General features: G+C 38.1%; 1 protein-coding gene across 7 annotated transcripts in view; it reads left to right on the top strand.

Annotated features, from left to right (window-relative positions):
* ROBO1 (roundabout guidance receptor 1) overlaps positions 1 to 19,972 on the top strand; it is a 650,998-nt gene extending 631,026 nt beyond the window's left edge. For 5 of the 7 annotated variants that reach the window (XM_056327045.1, XM_056327049.1, XM_056327044.1 and 2 more), the window contains 7 exons: positions 1,235 to 1,379; positions 1,693 to 1,944; positions 5,786 to 6,195; positions 7,992 to 8,144; positions 15,867 to 16,175; positions 17,449 to 17,648; positions 18,240 to 19,972. In XM_056327045.1, the coding sequence (XP_056183020.1) occupies positions 1,235 to 1,379; positions 1,693 to 1,944; positions 5,786 to 6,195; positions 7,992 to 8,144; positions 15,867 to 16,175; positions 17,449 to 17,648; positions 18,240 to 18,254 (1,484 nt within the window). In that variant the 3' untranslated portion in view covers positions 18,255 to 19,972. The remainder of the gene's footprint in view (positions 1 to 1,234; positions 1,380 to 1,692; positions 1,945 to 5,785; positions 6,196 to 7,991; positions 8,145 to 15,866; positions 16,176 to 17,448; positions 17,649 to 18,239) is intronic. The other 2 variants (XM_056327046.1, XM_056327048.1) reach the window with 2 other exon arrangements.
* The last annotated feature ends 5,957 nt before the right edge of the window (positions 19,973 to 25,929 follow it).

Raw genomic sequence — 25,929 nt, 5'->3', positions numbered from 1 at the left:
CAAGGTGACCAGAGTAATAAATTAATTGTGCTGAACCTAGTATATATCATGTTGCTTAGGGTAGAGAATGCAGACGATGGTCGCCTTGGGATAGTTAGGATCTTGCATGACATACTGAAATAGCAGAAAAATAATTGCACATAGCTAAAACGTATTTGTATCTGGCAGCTAATGTGGGACAATAATAAGCAGAACTACTGTCCATAAGAATGGAAAAATCTGAGACAGCAGAAGTGAGAAAAACAAGTTTGCTAAATCTTGCTGCAACATATTTAATTGCGTATAATACTTAACTATGGTACTATAAAACCATGCCTCAGCTGAAGAGAGAAATATTAAAGATTCTAAAACATACTAAAAAATACGGTGACTTCATCTGCAATTAAAGAAGTAACAATAACAAAGGATAATAACGTATACTGAGGAACAGTGGTAGGGCAGTTCTCATCATAGCCATGTCCAAAGTTAAAATGGAAGATCACCTGAATAATTGGTCTTATTCAAAGTTATTGGAACTGTTAAGGCTGCGTTGTTCTATTATGAGCTATAATTTCCTGGTAATAGTAGTTGAAAACATTTGTGCTATACTTCATCGATCTTCTTTCTTCTCTTTTCTGTTATTGTAGTTCGTCCAGCAATTATTTTCAACTGCACCTGCCATTTAAACTAAAACTAGTAATTTCATTGTGCTTAAAATGTTTCAGTGGACAAGTACAAATTACATATATTCAGTGACTTAATGCAACAGTGGAACTTTAATAGATCATATCTGTATCATATTGTATTTTAGGTTCCAGCAATTAAATAGTATAAAGGCACTTTAGAAAATATGTCTACAGCTCATTTGTTTTAGATGTTAATCTATAATGTAATTAATAGAAGTAGGAAGCTCACTTTTAATGACATTGCTTGTAAAATTAATGTATGGTTTTATCACATTTTGACTATTTATTAACAATTCAAGTTTTGTATCCCATGTGCTTTTTTCCATGCTATGTAAAGTTTCTGGTTAAATTCAACTGCTTAAAATGCAGAGTAATTCTGCGAAGCAGCTACAATTACAGATCGGTGTAAAAAGGAGGAATGCCAGTTTATTCCAACTCAGCACAACAGTAAATTCCCAGAGAATTCAAGAGGATCTGGGGAGGACTATGGTTATTTTGGTTTTCAGAGCTAATGAGTGATGAGGAGGTACTTAAAAGCATTACAAACATGTTCTGCTTTTTATTCACAGGGAGTCAAGGGCACAAGAAGGGTGCTCGGACCCCAAAGGCTCCCAAGCAAGCTGGCATGAACTGGGCAGATCTTCTCCCCCCTCCTCCCGCACATCCACCTCCCCATAGCAATAGTGAAGATTACAGTCTTTCAGTGGATGAAAGGTAAGAAAAACGAATCCATCAGCCATTTCCCACTTAAATCACTAGCTGATTGAACAGTAATTTGACCTACAAGCTGGCAGCGAGACCTTCCTTCAGTACCATTCTGGTGCTCCTCATCTAGCTGTGGTGTGGCTGTGTAGAAGTCACTTACTGACAGTGGTACACATCCAGTCAGTGCATCTTTACTAAGCTGTTTTCAAGAGCACATATAACAATGATTATTTTTTTTTTCTGGGCTATTTATACATGTATCAGATCTGCTAATTGCACAGTACAAATTTAAGTCCTTATTTTCTTAAAAAATTAATTTTAGCTATGACCAAGAAATTCCTTGTCCTGTCCCACCTGCAAGGATGTATCTGCAGCAGGATGAGCTAGAGGAAGAGGAAGAAGATGAGCGAGGTCCTACTCCACCTGTCCGAGGAGCAGCTTCCTCTCCAGCCGCTGTCTCCTATAGCCATCAGTCAACTGCCACTCTCACCCCCTCTCCCCAGGAAGAACTCCAGCCCATGTTACAGGACTGTCAGGAGGATCTGGGACACATACAACACCAACCTGACCGGAGGTGTGTCAATGCAAACGTAGCGAGAGAGATGTGACAAAAGTCATCCTAGCCCCACTGAAAATTCCTGTTGAATTCAGTGAGGCCAAGATTTCCCCCGTGATATTTATTCTGTTAAAATTTAACTTCTAATCCAGGACACTAGTACTATTTGTAACCTAAGAAATGTGTAATTAAGTTGTTTTATTTTTATACCATGGAAAGAAATGCAGTATATCACTTTACGGTACATACGATGCTGACATAAGTTAAATTCACAGTCATCAGGATATTAAAGTGGTATCGTTAACACAGCTTACCATATAATTACAGTTCCATTGTTTCCAACAGATTTACTGCATTATTACCATAAAATAGCATGCATTATTTCACAGTAACTGTGCAATTAACTTGTCACCAATATGTATGAATATATATAAATATATAATTTATATAACCTATAGATTTTCCTGCATTCATAAATCCTAATACAGGAAGATATTGCTTGCAAAATTTTCTTTAACATTTCCACCTACCCTTATTTAAAGGAATAACCAACATTAATAAAGATAGATATTTGTTAGAGGGAAATTTTGTTTCTTCTCTGAGTTTCTTTTAGTACATACTCTTTTGCATATACAATCTCAGAGCTTCTCTTCCATAAAACAATGAAATCTGAATGAGGCTTTTTATGTATGATGCTTACTTGTCTTGCTTTTTTTTTACGAAGGCACAGCTTTTCCATCCCAAATTATATTTTATTTTTTTCTCAGGTGGTTTGCACATACTGTTTCTTACCACAAATATAAGAACTACCTGCAATATTCTAGGCACACTTTCTATTTTTAGTGACATGCAGGCCTATGATGATGAAATGAATTTGGTCTCACCAAGTAGACTGTAGAACTTTGATTTTATTTAATACAGCTTACTGGACTTTTATGCATGTATTTTCCAGAATGTAGTTCGAAAATTTAGTTCATTTTTATTTTTCCCTTTTTTAAGTAAACAGTAGTTATTAATCTTTTTTTCAAAGGGACTGTATCTGTTTTTAGTTTTGCTCCCCACTTCTACGTGGTCTGCCTTGTGTTATTTTCTTTATTCTGTATGATAACACTGTAACACTTCTTGTACTGTTTATCTTTTTCTCTTCCTCTGACTTCCTGAGTCTTTGAAATCACTCTCTTTATTAGTGGTGGCTAATAATATTTTCTTGTAATTTCCATTGGCCCTGGTATGTCAAGGCATAGAAGTGTTCGTTTTAATCACTTAAGTTGTCTGGGTTATTTAGAGGTTAAACTAGCCGGACACTAATGGAAAAGGGAAATGCTAAGTGAGCGATGTGTTGTGAGTGACTTTCCACAACCTCAGCTACCATGTTCTGGAGTGTGGGAGATGCACACTGACATAGAGAATGGAGTAAGTGTTGGAGCAGACGTATGCAAACATGTATAACCAGCCAGCAACTGCCTGGAAAGTAGAAAGTTTGCTCAACACAAAGACTTATGACTAGTCACCATGAATGTCATCAAAAGTCGTGGCAGAAGTATCTGGAAGGATGTTCCAATTTAAGCTTCTAGGGCATACAGCTTAGTCATTGAGTGAAAAAATAAAATGTATATTTATTTTGTTCTTCCTGCAATGGTTAAGTCTAGCTTTGCTGAAAGCCTGAGAGTTGTTAGTGACTAAATTTGTCTTTTTCGTCTTACTTTTTCAAGCATTGTTTCTTTTCTTTTTGCTACATCCATCTCATCAGTTAAGAAAGATTCACTTAATTCTGTTTACTCGATTTGTAAGGCTTGGCTGACTGCCTTTTCCATCTAACGGCATTGATATGACCCGTGGCATTGCTGTTTAGGAGCTGGATATACTGTGCTCAGCAGCTGCAGCCCATTCGGGAAGGGGGGTCTGTTTTGAATATGGGGTGACGAATACTTTCCAATTAAGAATACATTCTGAGTGGTGCATGGCTGTGTTGGTTTTGGGGGTGGGTGGGGTGGGTGTCCAAATGTTGATTTCTTTAGGGAAAATAATGTCTAAAATACTGTTTGTCATACTTTTTATAAGCTTTACTTGTAGTTCTGCTGAATGTTATGTCAGTTTCTAATCAGAACCAGGCATCTAGAATGCAATGCTGGTGGTGGGTGGTGTACTGTAATATTTCTCTGTCCGGTCAGCTTGCTAGAAGTATAGCAAACCGAAATAGAAATCTGTGCTCTGGAACAGTGGATAAGCAGAGAAAAATACAAAGATTTAGTGAGATAGCAGATGATGTCAATGTTAAAACAGGAGCTGATACAGGGGACGATGTCACCGTTGAAAGGAGAAGCAGTGCATCAGATAAAATGAACAAAGTATTGTTAATTCTGTATGCCCATGAACCAGCTGCTCTCAATTAGCCTATCCTTAAAGGCTGGCAGGCAAGCTGTGTTTTCAAGAACCCTAACATATTTTGTAACCGCTTGCCTGTCTTCGAACACCAAAACCTAGAGAACAGGAAGACTGGCAAACATATTGCAAGGACAGTTGTCACAAGAGCTTTAAATTAAGGCAGTAAAACTTTATTAGGCAAGGTCTCTAGTCAAAGGCAGGTGGAGATTCCCGTGCAGCAATGGCTTCTGCGATTTGGGGGGGTGGGCAGGTTATTAAATGATTATTGGATATATATCCCAGGCTGACCTTTTCTTCATTCCATTCCGTATTTAATACAGCAAGTGGAAAACAGTGGCTAGGTGTTGTAGTCCAGGGAGGTTCCAGCTTGTTTTTGCCACAGAGTATTAGGTTTTTCCTTGCTAATTTTTCCTTCCAAAATTAGTAAGTATTCCCATTTACTAAAATAATAAAATAAAAAAAAATGCCTGTGCCCCTCCCTGCCCCCTTCAAAAGAAAAGATATAATTTATGAGAGCCACCATTTGTCAATGAGATAGTAAGAGGGGAAAACTGACAAAGGAAAATTACTTTGGAAATTGTTGCCAAGCAGAGTGCAGCAGAAGTTTCTGGTGAGAACGCCAACGGTACAGCCTTTGCTGTGGAGAGTATTTTTTGCCTGTCAGACAAATGGCCATTAAGGAGCGTGCCCCTGGCCCTGTGAAGAAAAACTGCTGACAGTGTTACTACGCGGGACTTCTGAGCGAAATATTAACTAAACAGAATGTTGATCTAATGATATATAATACTTGGCCTCTTTAAGCTTGAGACACCGCTACTGATGATTTAAGCTCAAAATAAATTAACCTATGCATCTATATGCATTTTGGTATCCTTAATATCTAGAACTAACATTACAGTAGAGAATTCTTTCTTTAAATTAACGCCTAGAGCAATTAAAAACATAATGAAATAACAGTATCTCTTTTTGTATCTTTCTGAATCATGAGGTAGGTGGAGGGAAGATAATGTTTATGAAGCAATCTCTTTGGATAGAGGCATCTGTTGACATTGATAGTTTCAAGCTTCTAGAGCAATATACAGACACTTCTTTTGCTCATATTCTCAAGGGTGCACAAATAATTATTTTTTTTTAATATCACATGAACTCTGCCTACCTCTTCACCTAGCTGTACATGTACTATTTGTAGCATTGTGCAAAATAAAGCAATTTTCATTAAAATACGTGATAAAGGAACCATGTTAAAAAATCAGATTTCTTTGTGGTAGATTTCAAACTACGTAGCTGTCGGTCCTGATTTACAGCAAAAATAAGACGTAGAAATAACAACCAACCCTGAACCTTTCACATACCAATTCTGTTGATTCAAAACGGCAGGTCAGGCTTGTTGGGAAATAAATATTTTCATCAATCTACTATTCCTCTGACTCTGTTATGTGACTTCAATTCTTCTTACCCTTGTATTTTCATGCAGACGTCAACCTGTGAGTCCTCCACCCCCTCCAAGGCCTATCTCCCCGCCACATACCTATGGATATATCTCAGGGCCCTTGGTCTCTGATATGGATACTGATGCACCAGAAGAGGAGGAGGATGAGGCAGACATAGAGGTTGCCAAGATGCAGAACAGAAGGCTCCTTTTGCGTGGCCTTGAGCAGACACCTGCCTCCAGCGTTGGGGATTTGGAGAGCTCTGTAACAGGGTCCATGATCAATGGCTGGGGTTCAGCCTCCGAAGAAGATAACATCTCAAGCGGACGGTCTAGCGTTAGCTCTTCTGATGGATCATTTTTTACCGATGCAGATTTTGCACAGGCTGTTGCGGCAGCTGCGGAATACGCTGGCCTGAAGGTTGCCAGACGTCAAATGCAGGATGCAGCAGGAGGTGAGTTTGTCCTCTGTTTGATGGGAGAAGAAAAAAAAATGGCTATTTCGAAATGTATTTATCCACAGCTGCTTCCTGGGTTCCTGTTGTTCTTACAACATTCAGACATTCAGGAGAGGGGCAGTCAGTTTGCACTAGTGGAAGTGCAGAAAAGGAGTTTTGGTGAAACAGTTCCAATAAATTGCTGCTCTACATTGTTTTTCATAAGTAGATCCTAATTTTTTGGTCTCATTGATTACTGCCAAACCTCAACCCTGCTGGTGGATTTGCGCCCAGGATTGAATGAGAAAAAAAATTAATTACAGAATTCTATCCTTTTCCTATTATAAAGCTCCCAGTGTTTTCAGTCACTCTTCATGAGAGATTTAATCCCTCTGTGTTGACATGTCCACATAAATAGCAAACCTTTAGAGTCATATTTCCCCTATATTTGAAAATAATGTAATAATAGTAGTTTTCCATTTTATACTTTGTTGTTCTCTTTTGGAGACTGCTGTTTAAGCTCTTACTGCTGTGTTATTGAGATGAACTGAGTTTGTCCAGGTTTCATAATTTGACAGCTCTTATTAGCTGCAGTTTAAATTACAGATTATGCATATGCAGCAAGGCCTTGTGCATGTGTTCCATCTTTTTTTTTCTCCTCACCGCTGGACGTGTGAAATACGGTATTTTAAATATTTCATGTTTTACAACATACGGGATATTAGTAATGCTGGGTGTATACAGGTAATCAGTAACCTGACCATGCCAAATGGATATTGTTATAGTTCAGCTAAGAAATAAGAATACCACAGCGTGGAATGCAGGTTTCAAGCAGATCCATGAACATTTTGCCAGTCATTCTTATTAAACTTCCAGACCTGGGGAAGAGGTACTCTGGCACAACTGTGTCCACCCTGACTTCACAGATTTGCAGCCATCCTCCCGTTTCTGATATCCTCTCCCACTTAATAGTCCTTTGTTTCATTTCAACACAGCTGTTCATCATGGAGAGTGAGAGGGGAGGTAATTTAGTAATTCTGGATGAAATCCTGGCCGATTGAAGTAGGTGGCAAAACTCCCATTCATACCCACGGGGCCAGTATTTTATCTGTTGTATACATATAAGTTCATATACAGTTGTGTCTATGTGTGTGTAAATTCATATATTTAGAAAAGGTCTTTTTACATCCCGTTGCTATTACAGGTAAAGAGTTTTACAACAGTCAAGTTCACGTCGCGCAGGATTTTTATGTATTGATGTTACCTATACCTGACTACACATCCTAAAAATGTGACACTTCCTACCTGGAAATAAGCTGTGATAAAATGCCAGTTGAGCATCCCTGATGCATTTCTGGTAACTCTCTCAAAGCAGCAGAGGCGGCCTCTGTACCTGGGACCTGCTGGCGACTCGCTGTGCATATGGCACGGGTGTCCTCGCGCTACCCGAGCTAGGGGAGGTGAAACCCGTCTTGAAAGTAAAAAGTTTTGTTGTTTCTGGAAAGTTGCTGGGCAGGAAACCTGCTTGTGCTTGCCTACTGATGGAGTTCACATTCCTTGGACAGGAGCTACCAGCCTCTGAGCAGTTGGATAATTTCTGTGTGGCTAAGCCAGCCTGCCTACTGATGGGGTAGCAAATGTGTCGATTTAGTTACAGCTCACTCTAAAACTGATTACAGGAAGGGTGAGAGCTTTATTTTTGTTCCAACTGTATTTTCAGGTTTCATATAGCTAGGTCATTCTGAAAAGAAAGCGTGAGGTGTCTTTATTTTGGGTGAGAAAAATAATAGCTATTGTTCTGTAACAACTTCCAGGCCGTAGACATTTTCATGCATCACACTGTCCTAGACCCACCAGCCCCGTATCGACTGACAGCAACATGAGTGCTGTTGTAATACAGAAGGTCCGACCTGCCAAAAAGCAAAAACACCAGCCAGGACATCTGCGCAGAGAAGTCTACACAGATGGTGAGTCCACTGAAATGGGTGAAAACGTCAGTGAACCTTTCTAAATAGCATTCAATGTGCGTGTGTGTGTGAAATTTTTCCACAGAGATAACATTATGTTTCAGAATTCCGTGATTTGTGTTTCCTGTTGCTAAACACACTGCAGAGATTAATCATTCTAAATGCCAGAGTTCCTTAATACTGTACATTGATGCTTCCACTCCAGAGCTTTGCACCTGTTTTCTATAGTGTCCTAATCTGCTAATTACTGTCATTATTTAAGAGCCCAGATAGCATAAATAGTACAGTCAATGAGAATAATGTGTGGTTAGGATTAAAATCTTCATTCACATGACTGACTACTAAAACCTTCAGAATGTATCTGTTCCTGAAAAAAAACCTTTTACCATTCAAATGGTGGACAACACAAATCAATGAATTTTAATCCCGACCATGGCATTGTTGCAAGCGGTTACTTTGTGAGTAAAAGCAAAATCTAATCATCTTCTTTCGTGCCTTCACACACAATATCAACTCCTGCTGAAAAGGTAGTGCTTGTGTTCTCTTGGGAGTGTAGGAGGATAATGCAAACATTGTGATGTTGTCTAGAGAGAGCCTTTAATGAAAATGCCTCAGGTGGTGCAGCTTTTATTAAAGCACTACCTTCCAGTTTTATAAAACAACCCACGGGCTTTGTTGGAAAATCATGTAAGATAAATTCTCCAAGACTTAACCCATCTTGTCAAGTTTGCTGATTTTGCTAAAGGTGGGGGGGGAGCAGAAAGAAAGGCATCTTTCCCCACCTCCTGGTTCTCTGCAACAACAATCTGATAAGGACTTTCATTACCAGTCTGAAATTTTTCAAAGAGGGGCATCATTTGCCATTATCATATGAAAGCCTAATATTATAGATCCTTATCCAGGGTTACAAGAAGGGAGTTTTGAGCCACTTCTCCCCATGATTCCTGCCACTTGACAAAAAAATTTAATACAAAGCTCACAGCACGATGAGCAGAAGTAATTTAGCAATGAGTGGTTGTCCGTGCTATTATCTGTACTTTATTCTGAGTATTTTCTCTCACTAGCATCTATCTGATATTAGGCTGCATTAAATACTGGCATGACACAGTGCACCTGGGCCTCTTGGCTTATGCCCAGGCCCCTTCTGTCAGTGAAACTGAGCGGTTGGAATATTATCTGATTTCAAGAGGTTATTACAGTGGTTTTGTGCATGTTTGCTTCTGTGAAAGGACAACTCAAGGTGTAAATCCCAAAACTGTACCAGGAATGTTACATTTATGAGACCCTCGTAATGGTGTATTGCAAGATTTTATGGACATTTTATCAGCTTTTATTCTCTTGAAGAGAATGCTCTTAACTGAATAATTGGCTGAGCGGCAAACCTTGATAGAACCAGGACATCAGAAATAAGATCTGGACAGGAGTTTTATGTGGCCGTTTTCTTCTAACAGGAATAAATAAGAGATGGGCCTGTATTTGATGACAGGGTTTTGTGAAAGCAGTTATACAAAATCAAATCACAGAGCATTGTGGTTAGATACGGCAATAGACTGGACAATCATGATCAATATTTGTTTTGTGTTACATAGCACCTGCTTACTTCAGCATATTTCCTAGTTAGGTAAGAATTTCCACTAACCTGTTCAGTGTGCAATACAGTGTGGTCATTCAGGGAACAGCAAATTACGGCTTTAATTTCTGCAGATCTAATAAAACACAGTTCAAAGGTTGAAGATCTTGTTTGGTTTTGATGTTTCTGTTTTTCTTCCCTGATCCATTTACATAAGCATATTTGGAACCTTGTTGAATATTATAAGCATTCATCTTAATAGCCACATCTAGTATATTGTCCCTTTAGAATTAGCTATAAAATAACATCTATAATTGCTTTCCCTAAGTGGAGAAAAGTGATAAACATTTAAGCACAATTGACCTTTCCCAGATATACAGAGGTTTTTTTCTGTTGGCTTGATGTCATACTGTTACTTATCTTTTTTTGTAAAGGCGTGCCCGATTCAAAGATTATTTTTTTCTTCATAGTGAGTGAACATATGTGTGTAGTACATTTGTAGTACAGAAAAGCAGATATTCTGAATTTAAGCAGTTATTGGTGGCTAAAAGCATTGAAAAATACTAATAAGAGAAAAATACATTATTTCTCAGCCATTAAAATGTAATTCACTTTCACATATAAAGAATTTTCTACTGTTCCCAAATTACCTGCTTTACTATTTGCTAGCAGTTTCATGACATCCCAGTGTCATGAAGAATTTGCATGATTAGTTGACAGAAAGGATATATAAACAAATTCTTTGCATCAGTGGTTGAAAATGCCAAAAGGATTATCAGCAGCAATATCTCTAAGTCTTAAATTCTGGATTTTTTTTTTTTCTTTATACCACAAGATTTATGAAGGAGATTGCTGTTTCTGAAAGTGTGTTTGTTACTAATGTAACAGTAAAAAGTCTACTACTACCCTTTCTTAAATAAAGGAGAGTGCTCTCTGATCTACTCTGCATTGTACAAGTAGTAACAATATTGTCTTTTCTGCTAGCATTAGTTCAAATCAGTTTCTGCTTTATGTGAAACAGGATTTCAGCTCAGTTGTATTGTTCCTTGAAAGTCATCCAAGCAGTGAAATGTTCTCCATATTTGTTGCTAAAAATCTTTGCTCAGTAGGTGGTAAGGATTGAAATGTATGAATTTTTAATTGCTCTTCATCTAGCCTTTTAGAGTTAACTACTAAGAGTGCATTACAAGAACCAACTAACAGATGCATCCTCCTTCTCAACCTTGCCTGACCTACTTAAATATTTAATTTAAGAAACCGAATTTTAACAAAATACTTTTGTCTTTTCTAATATTAATGTGAAAGTATCTTCTGAACTGCCTTGACTTATTAGTTACAAGCCCTCAGAATTGTAAGTATTTCGATAAAAACAGCTGACATTTGTACTTTGACATTGCTTTAGTTCAATAGGTCTTTCAGTAGGAATTATGCCATTGACTGTTCACATGAGATTTTAAATCCTGATTCTTTTTAAATCTCGTGAGTGACAAAGGAAGAAACACTAACATTGTCACAACTGGTGGAGACTGTAACTGAGTTTTTTAGCTGTGTTATCAATTACGTGACATAAGGGCAGCTGAATTTCTCACAAAAGGCAATTGAATATCTGCCAAATATTTCCATGAATTTTCACTTTGAAATGTTAAACCATTATGCATGCCAGCATCATTTGTACTTTTGTCTCCCTCTGCCTGAGCAGTACAAAAAACCTACTCTGCACAAATTTCAACAAGGTAAAATGTGAGTAGTAATGCATTTCTTACCTCTGCTAAAAACCAGCTTGTTGCTGAATGATAATAATGTTCAGATACCTGTCCGCTTTGCAGTCCTTACTTCTGATTCTATTGTGAGATATTTTGTAAATGTTGATTTTGATACTGAGGGAGGTTTTGTGGAGTGAAAATTGGTTTGATAAAAGCATTATGTATATGTACAGAAAGGCAAAAAATACCTACAACCCACTGTTTTTTATATATCATCCTGGGTTTTGCTGTATCTATCTATTAATCTCATTATAGTACAGATTGAGCATGTTTCTTGAAAGATAAAACATGAAAATACTATCAAAACATAAATAATTGTGGCTGAGGTTATTATGTAACTAAGAATCTTAAATGATCCTAGAACTTTACTAAGTCGGGAGGAATCGTGAGGTTTGCGTGCCTGCATAAATTTGCAGTAGAAGACAATTCACTTGGTATCTTCCTCCAGTATCGCATCAGGTCTGTAACTGCTGTTTGCTTCAGGATGCGACCATAGAAATCTACAGCCCAATAAGAGCTTAAAAGAGCGAGTTGCCTAATAAGGCCCACTTCACTCATTACTCACTACTTACAATTCATCTTTTTGTGCTTGTTTGTGCATTCTCCACCTCAGTGCCAAATTAACTAAGCAGATTCTTTTTCCCCACTCCCCAGCGGTGTTTTGCCTATCTCGTCATTCCTGTATATGTTCTCACTTCGAAAATTATCATCGCTCCTTTCAAAAGACATATGGAAGGTTTCCCCTATAGAATGTGCTATGAAATGGTGTCCGTTAATTGTTTGTGTTACGTGGGAAGCGGTACGACAGTAATACGTAGATATGAATGAAACGTGAACACAGCTGACTTTAACAAATACTTCTGAGTTCTTTATATTGGTTTCATGTTGCTTTGTGATTTATTTTTTATTCTTTACAATAGAAGCTTCCATTTGGCTTTTAATAAGAAGTGTGCCAGTTTGTACTGGAGGCAGATTGAATCTGGATTTTCTCTGTGGTCTGAGCTGTTAAAATAAATACCACAGGGGTGTAATAGTGTTGACCTCTGAAAAGTTTTTTGGGTTGTTTTTTTTTTTCCCCTCTGTAAAGGATTCTTTTCAGCGAGAAGCACTGTGTTATAATGAAGATTTTTATAGTTTCCCTGCAGGTTGCAAAAATGTGCCTGGAAAAGAATATCACTTTTCTTTAGTTATTACTGTATGATAGAGCTACTGCCATTTTATGAAACTTTGTTTTATATCAATGCATCTTTCCTTTCCATAGTCAAGCTTTAACACCACTTTGTTCGTTGTCCTCTGTAGCTGGGTAGAATTCTTGAATAAAGTGGGTTGTTCCAAGTTGTATTTTATAGGCGACAGGAAGGATGCTGTTCCTTCCCTTTGGTATGCAGCCAGCGCATTGCCGTGCCGCAGCTGTTGGAGCCTGGCTCCAAGGGTGACGGGAAAGCTGATGTTAGGTACCTACGCTCCCATTTCCTCTCCAGCCTCATCACAAGGGCTTATTCAGGCCTCCAGCAGCTTAATGGAGACAGCGAGTGGGGAATGTGAGACACAAGATACTGCGTGAACAGCTGTGGTTCCAGTAACCTATGCTTCTGAGTTTGAGTATCTTCATCCACTTCTGATTCAGCATGTCCTTTTCCGAGAGAAGACATGTTGTGAGAAGGATGCTTTCCCCAGAAAGTAAAATACTGTTTGAATCTCTGTAGGCTAATGCAAAGTTTTATTTTCTAAATCTTGACCAGGTTTTATAATCAGTAAAAGTATTCTGCAAAAGGTGGGAACCATCACCATCTTCAGCCTTGCTTCTGCAGAACAGTTCTTGTGCTTGATAAACTTTGGTCTGGATCTGACATGGTCTGAAGCATTGGGCTTTCAAGGAACATGTCACATGCAACTCCAAGGTCTTGGGCAGTCTTCACACAATTTTTCACTTAGTTCTTGCATTCTAAGAGGTTATGTACTTCTTCAGACTGACATTTTTTGGAGCAACTATTGAAACTTAAGATCGCACAGCTATGGATGTGATCAAGTATCCAAACTCACAGGTGCTTGGTTTAAGCATCTACAGGGCTGGACAGCACCGTGCAAGTGGCTTGGTTCGCTCTTTGGTGGCTGCAGCTCCCGGAGCATTTTTAGAGGAGGTGGTCTGAATGCTCCTCTGATGTCTGGAATTACAGTTTCATTGCTAAGGTCATGGACTGGACAGAGGTTACCTCTGCAAACCACGTTTAAACAGTTATGGGTAACAAAGGAGCACAATCTTCTGTGCTTTCTTACCAAATCTGTTGTGTTTCCCATCTTAGTGAATCAGAAGTTGTCTCTCAGTTTTACCAGTTTAGTTTCCTCAGATAAAAAAAATCTGGTCCATTGCCCACAGATCTGCCTTTGTTCCTACTTTATAGTCTAATATTTCCCACTTTATAAATAAAATTATTTTGATTCAGCCACTCAGTATATCCAAGCCTGTAGCTAATTTACATTGTACCTTCTCAAGTTTTGGAAATGACAGTGCTTTTCTTTAAAAGATACCTTTCTCTTTTAATGGTGAATGGTGAGTGTTAAGTAGAAACTTAGAATGATGTCTCAGTATTCAGTTGTTTACCTTTAGCTGCTCCCTAAAACTGCTGCTGCCCAAACAGCTCAGTTTTGAAAGACAAACTACGCTACACAAATTGCAAGGAGTATAAAGCCAGTTGTCCAACCTGTTCTTAGCTAAGAGGAACAGAAATGAAGAAGTTTCTGCGTTTTTTTGTGAAATAGATTTAGCCCCTTATTCAAGCCATATATTTGAACACGGAGAAGTTTTCTTGGTTGCTTTGTTAGTTTTTTTGTGGGTGTTCTTTTCTTTTTTGCTCTCTCTTTTTGTGCTTTATACCAAGACAGTGGAATTAACACAGCAAGAATGATGTTACAGATCTCATTTACCTGAACTATGTCCAGCCTTAGGAAATGTCCTTTATGACATCTTTCTTCCTCATCATCCCAGTCCAGACAAGCAATAAAATTTCCAGTCTTATTTAAAAGAGGTCAAGGGCAAATCCAAGTTACGTCACTAGTCGAACATGGAGGGTGGTGCCCATTAAGCTTGTGTAGAGCGCTGAATTCTGCAGTGCTACACCTTTCCACAGAGCTGTACCAAGTCACTTGTGCTTTGTGTCACTGGGAAACCTCTCAAAAACCTCTGGCATCTGCTGTATCTGAAATTATACATATATGTTAGATGTCTGCTTTTTTCTTATTCAGGAGTACTACCTTTATTCGTGGCCCAATTTAGTTAATTTTCAGATGGAACATTCTCTTGAATAGACTGTGAATTAGCTGTATATATAGGGATGGTGTTAGAAAAACACAGCTGCTCCAAGATTTTTGTGGAAGTAGAAAGAATGAATGCACACTATTATAAAATGCTGAAGTTACATTTTTTAAATAGTGCCGCTATCTTTTTTTTTTGCAATCTCACTTGAGAATATTAACTTCAGAAACGTCTTTCACATCTCTTTTTTTAACCTGTTGTTCTCATATATGCATGATTTGTTCCTACAGCTTTGTTGTGAACTGCTTTTGTATTGTCTCTTCCTTGTTTGATTTTACCCTTCTTTTCCTTCACATTTTGTATTCCACAGAGCATTATTGTATCCTGATGAACAGTTTACACATTCTGGTTTTAATTCTTAATGCAGGAATAGAAAAAAATAACTAATTAAAACATGTGTGCCTTATAATTACTATTTAAAAGCAATTTTAGAACTCCTTAAGCTGTGCTACTTTGAGGAGACAAATTCTAAAATCTTGTGTGTCTTTTTTTTCCTTCTTTGTTCTTCCTGAGAGCTTGCTACTTCATCGATGTGTGGATTATTTTTTTTTGTATCTCATGACATACCTCTGGACATCAGGGATATCTTATGTTAGATCAACCTATTATGTTGAAAGAGGAATGCAATAATTATAAATAAATATTATAATAATATATTATAAATAATACATGCAATAGCACAAGCTGCTGTGTTGTTGAATGGACTTAGCAAAACGGATAAGTATCAGCAAAGATATGTTAATATATTTAACTCTGTGTCGATAACTGTTACCGATGTGTTAATATTCAAGTGTCTAAAGTTTATTACAGCTTTTGTAATGATTGTTAAGAAAATACTGTGATTTGAAAAGTCAGAAAGAGGTCATTACTTTATGTTTTTAAAGCTCAAGCTTTGGTAAAAATACCCATCAGCAGTTGTAACAGTAACATAATAGTTTTGGGGATGGAGAGGGAAGGGCAGAGTGAGCGCCAGAAGTAAACAGGGCATCTGTTTCTTCAGTTGAAGTTAAATATTATTGTTTAATTTCACTAGCATGTGATGTCATCATAATTCTTATTCTTTTTCAACTTTCTAGACTTGCCACCCCCTCCTGTGCCACCTCCAGCTATAAAATCACCAACTGCCCAGTCCAAATCCCAGCTGGAGGTGCGGCCGGTCATGTTGCCAAAACTTGCTTCTATAGAAGCGAGGACAGACAGATCTGCAGAAAGGAAAGGAGCGAGCTACAAGGGGAGGGACGGGGTGGATGGGAGACAGCATTCAGACGTGCGAACAAATTCAGGAGAGCGGAGAGAATCACAGGATCAGCAAAACGATGGGAAACTGCGAGGAAATAAAGCACCAAAACGAGAAGGCACGCCAGCAAAAACTCATCTTCTTCAAGGTTATTTTGCATGCTCTGGGTTACTGGAGTGTTGGGCGTTGACCACAGGGAACAGGGCAGCACTTTTCAGGGCTCTCACACTGCCGGTGTGAGTGAAACTAGACCTCCTGACTTGTCACCATTTATTGTATACAGTGCTAATATAGGGCACCTTGCAGGTTCTCATTAGGGTAAAATGGAAAGAAAAGCATAGATTTTCTGTCTTGCCTTCTGTATACCCATCACGTATTAAAGCTAATGCTGAGGAAGCCCAAACAGAAATATTCTTTCAGAGTTGTAAGGATGAGTGTCCTTGCCCCTACCATACGTTTATAATGTAGTTATATTTAATCTATCTAATTAGAATCTAATTGATACGGGAACTGAGTGAAGTCAGATAGTAGATCTGTAAGTCAGAGATTTAACTTTTCTACCAAAGAATTGGTGCTTTGCCCATTTTTACCCATTTGTAAAAGAGAAAAAGGCCAGAATAATATCTGGTCCTGTTTAAAGAATCAGAAAGACGCAGCAGTAAAACAGTAGTTATAAATGCCAACTGACATGGCATTGTGTGAATCAGACCTGATCAATGTAATCTCTTGTGTTTGGAAGTTGGTAAGATTAGTAATTAATGGAACATGATTAATGGAATTTGCCAAGTGTTCACTAAGACTTTCAACACAGATTATACAAACGCCTGGTCCTTTCTTCCCACAGGTGTCCAGGGTCAATATCAGGGGTGACTGGGTAGTAAGTTCATTAAATGGGCACATTAGTAAGAGGTGCTTATGTTGGATTGCTAGAGAGAAAAAGCATTAGAAGGTTACCTTAGAGGACGGTGCTGACATTTTAAAACACACCTACTAATTTTGTTTCAAACTCAGTCTGAGAAATGCAGGGTCTCATATTTAGGTGGAATGAGCTCCTTGTGAGTATCGTGCATATATTGTCATTTCCTCCTACTCAGTCATACCGAAAATACACTACCAGGGGTTGTTTTTTACTTAATTTTTCTGTAGAACATAGAGCAGGGATCATAAATGGAAATGAAGTGGACAGTAATCATGAATTAGTTTTTTCTGTAGTGAATGTTACCATGTGAATACTATAAATTTCATCGAGAAAGCTTCTATAATGCTATTATGGCAACAGTATATTTCATATTCCTGTCAGGCATCACTTGAAACCTACTGAGGATCATAAAAAGTGAAATAAATCACCTGCATGCAGAAATGTTAGGATCACAGTATCTCTGGGCTTGTAAACATAACAATGTATATATTTAATTATACAGAGGACATCCTGCCATATTCTAGACCAACGTTTCCAACATCAAATAATCCTAGAGATCCCAGCTCCTCCAGCTCTATGTCATCAAGAGGATCAGGAGGCAGACAGAGAGCAGATCAAGCAAATATAGCCCGAAGGAATGTTGCAGAAATGCAAGTACTGGGAGCTTATGAACAAGGAGAAGAGGAAGAAGAAGAAATGGAGGTAACTGCGGTTGTACTACTGCAGAGGACTAGACTAAGATTATTTCCTGTGCTTAGGCAGATGCCAAGAAAAAGCATTTTTGAATCAGGAATATTTCTCTTCAGAAGAAAACCAGTACATTTCACTGTCTATCAACATTATGCCCAATCCAGGAAGAGAAACTTTAAGAACGTGTCAAAAACATAAAATTCAAGTAATATGTAGCATACTATAACTGTCACCGCATTAAAGCCTGTGGAACAGAACTTGTAGAAATATGGTATTTAAATGTGCAATTTATATTTACAGTTTCATTCAAAAGTGAAAATAAAAAACTGGAGCATTTTAGAACACCTTGACTTTGCCTTTCACATTTTTTGAACGTTTATCATTCTAGATTCAAGGCATGAACCTTTTTCTTTTTTTTTCTGCCTAATGATTTTAATTCAGTTTAAGTCCTTATTGTAGAAAGAGTATCTAAATGCAGTCACGTTGCTGCACATAATTAAAAGTAGTAATTATTTTTAAAAGGTAATAATTCTCTAAGAAATATGTGAAACAAATTTTAAATGATAAAATCTAACATGTAATTTTTAATTTTTTTTAATACAGGAAACAGAAAGCTGAAGACAACGACATGTACTGTAACAGGCTTTTAAAATCTAATCTGAAAAAAAAAATCACTTAAGATGCCTCAAGTCTGATGATGTTTGACGCCAGAAATAATGTTCAGTGCAATCAGAGTGTACAATTTTTCATTTTTCTCCATGCCATCAGAATGCTAGTTTTTATTTTACTCTTTCTTTGTAAACCCTCCTTATTAGGAACAGCCCTTGCCTATTCCGTAACGCTAAGGGCATCACCTTCGCTGCCCGAGAAGGCAGGTAAGCTGCTCTTCGTGGTACTTGGGTCAGCTGCTGCTTCAGGATTAGCACAGAAGGGAATTCCAGAGTCTGGGATCCCGAGGTTTCTTCCCAGCAAGGCAGTGCTTAGAACACTGCTAGTACACCAGTGAGCCCAATCGAGAACGTTGCAAGTAATACAAGTAATACAGCATTGATTAAAAAGACCCCCAAAGTGAGCATCGTGCAGAACGTTTTATTCCAGGGTTTCACTATAGCCTGCAGTTATTGCAAATGCTGTCTTGCAGTTTCTATACAGACTGTGTGTCTTGTTTTCTGCCAGTCTTTTGCTAACCTTTTGCAGATGATACAGTTTTACAAATGCAAGTAAAATTAATTTGGGATGAGGTGACTCTTATTGTAAATATGTACTCATTTTAAATCCCCTGTGGTACTTTGATTTGTCTTTCCATTTTCATCATTAAGTACATTCTTATTAAAAATGCCCTTTGGGATAGGCAGGAGGTAAGCCAATGTGATTGCTATTTGCCTAATCGTGGCATGAGCAAGTTTATCTGAAACTTCTTCTGATTTTCAGCTTCAACAGTGCTGATGAAAGTAAGCAAAAAAATCAATGGACATTTTTAATAATGATTGGGTAATATCATTAACTGTTACTGGCCCAAATCTCAGACCTCTACTTGTGTCAATTAACTTTAAAGAAGTGCCACTTAAAGAAATTTTGTTTGATCTTGGCGGTTAATTTTTTTTGTAATGCACTGCTTATCTTTTTTTTTTTTTTTTTTTTTTTGGTTTTAAAAGCACAATCACTAAACTTTGTTTGTAAACCATTGTAACTATTAACCTTTTTTTTTGTCTTATTGAAAATGTTAAGCATTTGTTTGGGATATTTTTCATCTTTTTGTTAATGCTCTATGTTTGTATTTGGAATATTTGAATGATGACAGATGGTAAAGTAACAAACGTAAATGTGGGCCATAATCAAAACACTTCTCACTTTTCCTGGACTTACAGAAAATTACCAATTTTGCTGTGGCCTCTCTGAACATTGGATTATCATTAAAGCTGAAATAGAGGCATTAGTTGCATTGAATTTGCCAAATGATGTCCTCTGTCTGTAGAATTTATGATCCTTTTTGTAATTATAAAATTTCTTTGTCATTGGTGCTAATGGAAAAATGTGTGTTTGTTTATTGACAGCTATCAGGTCTAGCCCCAATGAAAAAAAAAAAAAAAAAAAAGAAGAAAAAAAAAAAGTGTTTTGGTGTTTACCGAGGACTGAAATTTTTCATTTAGCTAATTTTTGAAGAAAGGTTCCATAGAAAGGGTGTGCAGTACTAAAGGAACAATCCATGTGATTAATGTTTTCATTATGTTCATGTAAGAAACCTCATATTTTAGCCATAATTTTGCATACTGAGGATCCAATAATCAGAAAAGTAATTTTTGTCACATTATTTATTAAAAATGTTCTCAAATACATTATCTTTCCTGCGTAGTTTCTTGTGTTCCCTGCAACGTATTTTTAGGGCCAACTTGATCTTACTTCTGTTGGTAGGAGTCAAAATCTGTTCCGCTGCAATCTGCCGTTTCAGTAGCGTGAGCAAAGTGGGAGAGCTGGATGCAGTCTAAAGGTTTTACATAGTCACAAATGATTGCCTTAAAGATCTGATTTCTGGGCGCTTCATGAACTGTGATAACGAAAACATCTCTTAGCCTGCCAGTTTCCAACGAGAGATGATGAAGGAAATCTGTACCAACGAAAGTATTCACCTCAGGGGTGAGACACATTTGTTACAGAGGAAGCGAGATCCAAGTAAGTGAAGGGAATGAATATTACGACTCATATGTTTGTTGGGACCTGCACAAAGGCAATTTTTCTTCCCTGCCTGTCGTCCTCCTGAGCTGTAGCCATTCTGTGGTCACCAGAGTCCTGCTGTGGATCACCATCAAGTAGGTGATGGTCCCTTTCCCACTTTTGCTTTTTTGTACTCCTACTCATCACCCTGTTCATGCCCTTCCTTACCCTGCACCTGTCATCCCAGGTAAAAGAAAAGAAAAAAAAAAAAAAGGAGAGAGAAAAAAGATAGCCAGCACACTGCATAGGAAAAAATCAGTACATCTTTTATTCAACAAATGTTTTGGTTCTTGTCTTTTTGACGACCATACTTCCCTTTCCCAAGAGCTGGAAGCGCTCCAGAGCTAGATCCTAAGGTTCTGCAGTGTACTGCACTGTCTTACCATAGAAGATTGCTAGAGCTTGACAAGACAACTTATATCGGGTGTAAACCTTCAAGTATAATTTTTTTTTTTCGTAGTTGTAGCTTTGATGCAGGTATTAAGCAGAGCGAGTAAAATGTGTAATGTTTCTGTGTTGCTTAAAGGGGTTTTTTTGCATGTCTTTGGTCCTCCTGCCTGAGTTCAGCCCACCCGGTGTTAGACCTGCCAGTATAACCCAGACAAGAGCCCACAGACCAGACCGTGCTGTGCCGTAGGAGATACCCATCTGCCTGCCCCTTTCCCTTGGCGCAGGCTGGAGAGGTTGATGTGATGGGCACAGACTGCTTCAGCAGCTGCTTGTGTCTTTCCTGGCACCAGGAATGGCCTCATGGTTTGGGATCAAACCGTTGCTATAGCAGGGTCTGAGGAACAAGTGGGGCTAGAGGAAGGGTCCCTGAGTGTGTCACAAAAGCTGAAGCTGCTGGCAAAGGTGTAGTGGTGAATCACAAAAGTGGGGTCTACTTGCAGCTCGACTGTGTAGACCTCTCCAAGGTGTATCTGTCCAGAAAGGCTGGTGCTGCAGGCCTGAAATCGCAGGTACTCACCTCGATCTTTACTGCCATGGTCACGTGCTGGAAACTGCGCTTCGGATCCCCAGCTGGTGCCTACGTCCACCTGTGTAGCTTTGCTGGAAGTCAGACTCCAGCTGAAGTTCTGACCTCAAACAAAGGTAAGTGGAAAATGTTGCCCAGTGAGTTCTTTTATAAAGAGTTACTACAAATTTGCTTGATCGTTGATGGTGTCCCCTAGGAAGTTATTTGGATTGTTTTGCGATTGCCTTCACTTGTGATTAGCAGTATCTTCAGTGGCAGAGTCGTCACAGAGTTGATGCACCCACGCTGGGTCCTCAGTGCCTTGTGGTTTTAACAAAAACGCCATAATGAAGATAAAGTATACAACAGTTTGATCGTAAAATTACAAATCCTGTTAATCAGTATTGGTAGACACTTGGCTTGGTCTTAGGCATTCAGGTACAGTAAAACTAGGTCATTTACGCATTGCTACTTTACCTAAAGACTTACTCAGTGACTGGAAGGCCAACACAGCAGAAGAAAGTAGTGTTCAGAGGCTTTGGTTGTGCTGTATACCTGAACAAATATTGTACTAGAACGTCTGTAGCATGTGTGTGCTGAATTAATATAATGGATGTAGAAGTTTGATTTCTTTTGTGTAGTGTGTTCTGTGAACTCCCATATGAGTTGCTTTTAAATTTGTCTTCACTTAATTAAAATATTTGTTAGGATACTATGAAAGATGTCTAAAAAATCAGAATTGTTAAAATTTTAGAAAATGCCGTGCATATGTTTTAGAATTATATATAATTTTATTTTCAAATGAGTACTTATTTTGAAACATAAATGCATAAATGACAAAGTGGTTTTATTTTAGTGTAATGCAAATATGCCCTAGAAATGTATTTGCAAAAATTGTATAGGAGTGGGTTAGCTGTAAGTGATCATGTATATAATTTGCTTCAACTCCTGGAAATATATTTGAACTGTCTGCCACCTTGCTCCCTGAACCTTCCTTCCAGAAGCAGCTATTCTTTAAAAAAACAATCTAGTTATTTTATTGCTTTAGTGAGCATGTGAGTTTTATACAATGTGTGGCTTTTAACATTTTCTGCTTTAGTTTTCCATAATTATTTTCTTCTTTGAATAAGCTTAAGGAAGAAAGAACTTCTACTGCAAAAATGTAGGATCTGCCTAACATAACATATATTCTGCAATATGCTTTTTCAAAAGCTAACCTCCAACCTCTGTATTCACAGCTCCTAAAGCGTTTTTTTACTGTCAACAACAGAACCATCTACTAAATTTTAAGAACAATATACCCCTTAAGTGAAGCGTTCATTGATTGAAGCACATTAATTGAAGGATCTACTTAACAAGTGGAGGAAATGTTTTTATACATGATTCTTGCTTATGTTACGATGAAAGTTCTTTGCAAATGAAAGTCCTACTGCTTATGTGTAAGACAAGCATTATAATATGTTTAGTGTGTACACAGGAAGATACTGGTATCTGCAAATGCAGCTTTTCATGTGTATACACTTCTGTGTTTGCTGAGATTAAGGTTGGCAACTGAGAGTCTGTTCCAAACACTCAGTTGAAAGGTGAAAATGTTTATAGATGTTTGAAGTTCACCCATGCATGAGTAACTCACAGTGTTGCCATGGTCTTCATCCTCACTGGAGATGCCCTTGAACATCTTCATTTTGTGTTGAACTGACTGAAAATTTCAGAATTTAAATCACAAGATGAATCTTTAAAATTGACAACAACTGTGGATCTCAATGTGAACTGTTTACCCAAGTCTGATTTTCTTTACTTTTTTTTCATTGTATATGACTTTTCTGTTGCCTATAAATAGGTCTTCACAAAAGCCAGTGCACTGTTGTGCTGCTGTCTATGGCAGTGAAACATTTGAAGATTGGGAATGGTATTTCTTAAATGATTCCTTTCTTTCTCTCAAGCCACTGAATTGTGTATCACAGAAACAGGCAAAGATTTGAGATGACACGATGGAAATGAGGATCCCTTTACATTTTACTTCCGTATTGAGGATAGGCAAAACTTCCATCCTGTTCAGAAAGAGAAAAAGGAACTGGAGAAACTGGAACCCAGTTTCTATGAAAGCCATAAAGCAGGAAGGCACACTGGAGAAGGGGAATCAAGGGATAGAAAGAGAAAGAAAAAGGAGCTGAGAAACCTGAGTCTCATTGAAGCTAATGGCAAAAATCCTGTTGAACTGTCCTGGAAGTCAAATCCTTGCTGCATGCTTGTTTTGTTCTGTTTTCTTGCTAAATGTACAAAAATGGGCTTATTTTAAGCTATCAGAAAAGTGGGCGTTTAATTCACCATGGATTTCAACTTCCTTGTCACATGAGATGGTGGGGATGGGATCTACTCAGCTCTAGCCTCGGTATCTGACATAAAGTGGAGCAAATTGCTTTTCAGATTTTTTCTGGAGCATAACAATCAAAGCCATGACAATAAAAACTGTTTATTGAATATATTTTCAGACCTAAGATATTTTTAGCAAGAGCAACATAAGGAAATGTAGAATGAAACTACTTAGTATTGACTTTTATTTTGTGGCTTCCCACTAGTCTTAAAACCCAGATGTGGTTCAAAATCAGCAGCAAGGGATAATAGTAAAGGGGCTCTTATGGGCTTTGATGCATAGAAAAGCGAAAGCAAAACAAGGCAAAAAACCCCAACCAAAACCCACTCTCAACCACCCCTTTCAGCAAATGGTAACTAATAGGGTATTCCTAAAGCATTTGGATAGCATGAAAATAATGGCCAAGAACCTTTATTTCTGTAATGTTAATTGTCACAGAGCCAAAGATTTCATTTTATTCCTGAACAAGATGTTTGCAAAAGAAGTTGGACGTCACTGAACCAAGTACAGAGCAATGCAGTTTCTCATACCTCATAAAATCCTGGAAAAAGTGGAGCTGAGAACTAGATCCTGCCACAGACATTAGTTTCCATAGCATCATTAACAGGTATTACAAAGGTGGCAGCATTTGATGGCTGAAACAGCTTAAAATTCAAAAGCCATCGTAAACCTGAAGTTTTTATTTCTTGGATACTGGTACCTGAAATAATTGTACAGATAGTATAACGATGGAAGGTGCTAATGGAGCCTGGTCTTACAGGAAACAGAATCTGTTTAGGCAGATGTAAACAATATATAAGTGCCAAATGGCTTTGCATGCATACATACATACATACATACATATATATATATATATGTATGTCTTCTGTTTCTTGAGCTAACCTCATTCTTACTGTGATCCATCTGGGAGGGACATGGGTATTATGCTTCTGCTGCTGTAGGTTGAATTTCTGGAAGGACTACACAAGAGTCATCATCAGCTTTATTGTGTACAAGGTGTAAAGGAAAGAATGTAGATTTGTTCATCAGCCTACAATTTTCCACCCTTCTGTGCTTGCATTAAGACATTCTTTTAAGTTGAATTTTACCTTTTTTCCTACAGAACCTGTTTCATAGAGTGTACAGGATAAGACTGTCTAATTTGCTATAACCATTTCTATTTGTTGAGCAAGTCTGTGCCTTTGGTGGGTATTTTGAAAGTGCTTCTCTTCAGGGAGAATTTTTAATTTTTTCATTAAAACTCTGCACAGTACTGTGAAACCAAACCCACATCTTCATTGGGAACCTAATCCTTGAGAGCTCACTTTGGTTGGCCATCATAAAAGCAGGCAGTAAATCCAGAGTGCACGCTACTAACACTGTGCTGCCGATGTAGCTCTTCATACTATCGAACCTCTTATGTAGGTTTCATCGCATTCCTGTGACACAGGTGGCATTTTTTCCCCAGCTACACAAAATATAAAGTGAAACTTAGATTCTCAGAGCACTTTGGAGAATTTGTCAAAATCGCAGAGGCAGACTAGCGCAGTGCTGATGTCCAGTTTCTGAAGTCTTGCAATGTTTTCCTTCGTTTCAGGTTAATAAGTGCCACAAATACAGGCTCAACCTACTGATGCTCTGGGGATCCAGCACCTCCTGCAGTTCTTGATTACCTCCAGATGTACTTATGTATTCCTCTGCCTTTCATGGGGCTTTGTCCACTGTGCTCCAAGGAGAAACTTAGAAGGGGGAGCAACATGAAGCGAGACGTAAGGCAACGGGTGCTGAAGAAGCTGTTTTTTTCCAGAATATAAGTCTCAGATCATGAAAGAAAATCAGGGCGTCTTACCCAAAACCATTTGCTCCTCTTGGCACTCGGGTCTCTAATGAGCTGACTGAGCACACAAGTGCTTGGAAAAGAGTTGGTCAGAAATGTTACATGTCCTGGAACAAAAATTTGAAATTGAAAAAGGGAGATGAAGAGGGGGTTTGAAAATGTGCTTTAATGTTTAGGGGGGGTTGGTTGTTTGTTTTTTCCTCGAAAGAGCAAATAAATACTGTTATGTTCCTACTTTATTGTGTATGAAAGCTTAGGAAAACAAATAAGAGGTGATATTTCCTATGGAGATCACCATTTTTGGCTATCACAGCAATCATCATAAAACTTTCAAAGGAGAAGTTGCAGCTACATCCATTTTTTGAACAATGATTAATAAGGCTGTGCCAACAAGATACCAACCAAGGTGTCTCAGCCCCATTGTAAAATGTAGAAA

The sequence above is a fragment of the Falco biarmicus genome, chromosome 2 (assembly GCF_023638135.1).
Source record: "Falco biarmicus isolate bFalBia1 chromosome 2, bFalBia1.pri, whole genome shotgun sequence".
Classification (NCBI taxonomy): domain Eukaryota; kingdom Metazoa; phylum Chordata; class Aves; order Falconiformes; family Falconidae; genus Falco; species Falco biarmicus.
This window is presented reverse-complemented; position numbering and strand designations above follow the sequence as displayed.